At 35.3% G+C, this 2,166-nt stretch overlaps 1 protein-coding gene across 2 annotated transcripts; it reads right to left on the reverse strand.

Annotated features, from left to right (window-relative positions):
* Positions 1-35: 35 nt before the first annotated feature.
* Positions 36-1,790, reverse strand: LOC109590592 (protein SHQ1 homolog). Of its 2 annotated transcripts, none has more exons than XM_020006487.1 (5): positions 1,628-1,790; positions 1,439-1,506; positions 949-1,013; positions 577-707; positions 36-310 (listed from the first exon to the last, which is right to left on the reverse strand). In XM_020006487.1, the coding sequence occupies exons 1-5, from the start codon at positions 1,700-1,702 to the stop codon at positions 212-214; spliced, it is 438 nt and encodes a 145-aa protein (XP_019862046.1). In that variant the 5' UTR covers positions 1,703-1,790; the 3' UTR covers positions 36-211. The 2 variants fall into 2 exon arrangements, with proteins under 2 accessions (XP_019862046.1, XP_019862047.1); XM_020006488.1 differs by having other exon boundaries at positions 223-310; positions 555-707; positions 1,628-1,787.
* Between the last annotated feature and the right edge of the window lie 376 nt (positions 1,791-2,166).

A 2,166-nucleotide genomic window follows, 5' to 3' on the forward strand; every position in this document is an offset into this window, starting at 1 on the left:
GCTGTACTTTCTGAATGGACCATACATGCAGCAAAAGAAGAAGAATGTATTTGTATTACAGTATGTGTAGTCAAGTTTTAGGGCTCTATTGAATGCAAATGTACTTCAGCAATATTAAGGCTGCGTTTACACTACTCCGGTTTCATTGGAAAACAGACTTTTTGCCATGGATACAGCTTTCGTTTACACTAAAACACATGAAAACGCATACTTACCAGGAGACATTTGAAAAAGAATACCTAAGCAGATACTTCTGTAAACGAATGATAAGTTCAAAATGAAAACGCAGCTGGTGGATTAGTGTAAACACCTAAAACCAGTGATAGCAAAAACTATTCAGATTCAGTGGAGCGGAGTAGTGTATGGCTGTACTTTCTGAATGGGCAGCAAAAGAAGAAGAATGTATTTGTATTACAGTATGTGTAGTCAAGTTTTAAGGCTCTATTGAATGCAAATGGACTTCAGCAATATTAAAACTCTAAATCTATATTCCACCAATCAATTCTAATTTATATTATTTCTATGGTTACGTACTGTACATGTGCATATCATACTTGACTCATTGTTACTGATCACCTCAATCAAAGGTTTAGCCGCAACTGATCGTAAATCAACTTCTTTCTTTCCTCCAAGTAACGTGGTCAACATGTCCAAGTTTTTAAACTCTTCACCTTTTACCTTTTTCGAGACAGTAACTATAATATTACCTATTAAGGATGAAAAATTAAAATATTTTTTCAAAATCCTCCTTTTCAAAAATTATCGCCACACAATTAATGCCCATTCCTTAAGCTAGGTTTACATTTGACGAAACGGTCAAAAGTGTGTGGGTGATTTGACCTTTTGATGCAAAAATGCTTTGAAGTTGACGCAAAATTGGTCAAATCTCAATTCTGCATTTATTTGTGTTACAAGTGTAAACCAGGCTTTATTGCTACATACTTATACCTGTGCTAACTTCATACTGTGCTTTCTCTTCACCATCTTCTACCAATTCTCCTGAAAACTCTAACCTACATAATGTAATGATACAATAAGCAGTTAAAGTGTCGACGATTAACACTTAGTCAGTTAGAGTTAATTATAAAAAGGAACATATAGAACTTCTAATTATACGAACAAACTAAGATTCTTTTATTGTAGTACAGGGATCTTTTTAGGCTACAATTTTTCGTAGTCTAAAAATTAACGACGCTTTGGCATACCAAGGTGCATTGTATTCAAATCTACAAAAGTAATTTTACTGACTATTCACAAAAAATTTTCGGCAACAGAAATTTTTAGTTTGGTACATGTGTAATAACTATTATTGAACTTAGTAACTATTACATCATGTATAATAAAGCTGCAGCTAAACACAAAATATATAATTATAATAACAAGCATGTACCCATGGATGTAACAAGTAACAATGGGTGGTGACAAAATTAATACTTACCACAAATAATAGGGATGGCAATGAAACTTGAAGTTTGTCCCATCAATGTCTATTTCAGCTTCAGATATCTAAACCATAATGATAGCAAACCAAAGATAAGAGGATATCGAATTGCTATTTTTACTACTTTATTATTACGCGGCGCCACTTCATAAGAATTTCGGCGCTGACTAAAATCACAATCCTTACCTTCACATAAGGTACTCTAATAGTGAGTATAATGCTCTCCTTATCCTGTCTTGCTTCGAATGATGGAGTCAACATGCTTCTTTTTATTACACTTCATTAAGATTAAAATAAATGAAATTCATGACTCATAAACTTGAGGTCACAGAGTCTGCCTGAGTTAATAGGTGCAAAGTTGAAAAAATGGCAGTTCCAGTTCCCCCTCCTCCTCCCCCATGTCCCCCCTCTCTCCCTTCTCTTTCACCTCAGGAAGATGATCCAATCATTATAGACCCTCCTAATATCCAATCTGAGCTCTACAATATAATAGAGAGAGATCATGCAGTTTCACTGGACACTAATTCCTCAGAGATCATTACAGTATCAATACTGCATCAAAGCCTCAGACCAGTCCTGCAGAGAAACAGGCCTATGTGTGGGCTGGTAGCTTTGTGTATGGCTGATCAAATAATTCACAATGATACAATATGCAAGGACCCTATGGAAGTACTGGAGATGTCACGAGAAGCAGGTTTTAGCAGGCAAGGAGAGATATTGTCATC

The sequence above is a fragment of the Amphimedon queenslandica genome, unplaced genomic scaffold (genome assembly GCF_000090795.2).
Source record: "Amphimedon queenslandica unplaced genomic scaffold, v1.1 AMPQUscaffold_9811, whole genome shotgun sequence".
In the NCBI taxonomy this organism is placed as follows: Eukaryota; Metazoa; Porifera; class Demospongiae; order Haplosclerida; family Niphatidae; genus Amphimedon; species Amphimedon queenslandica.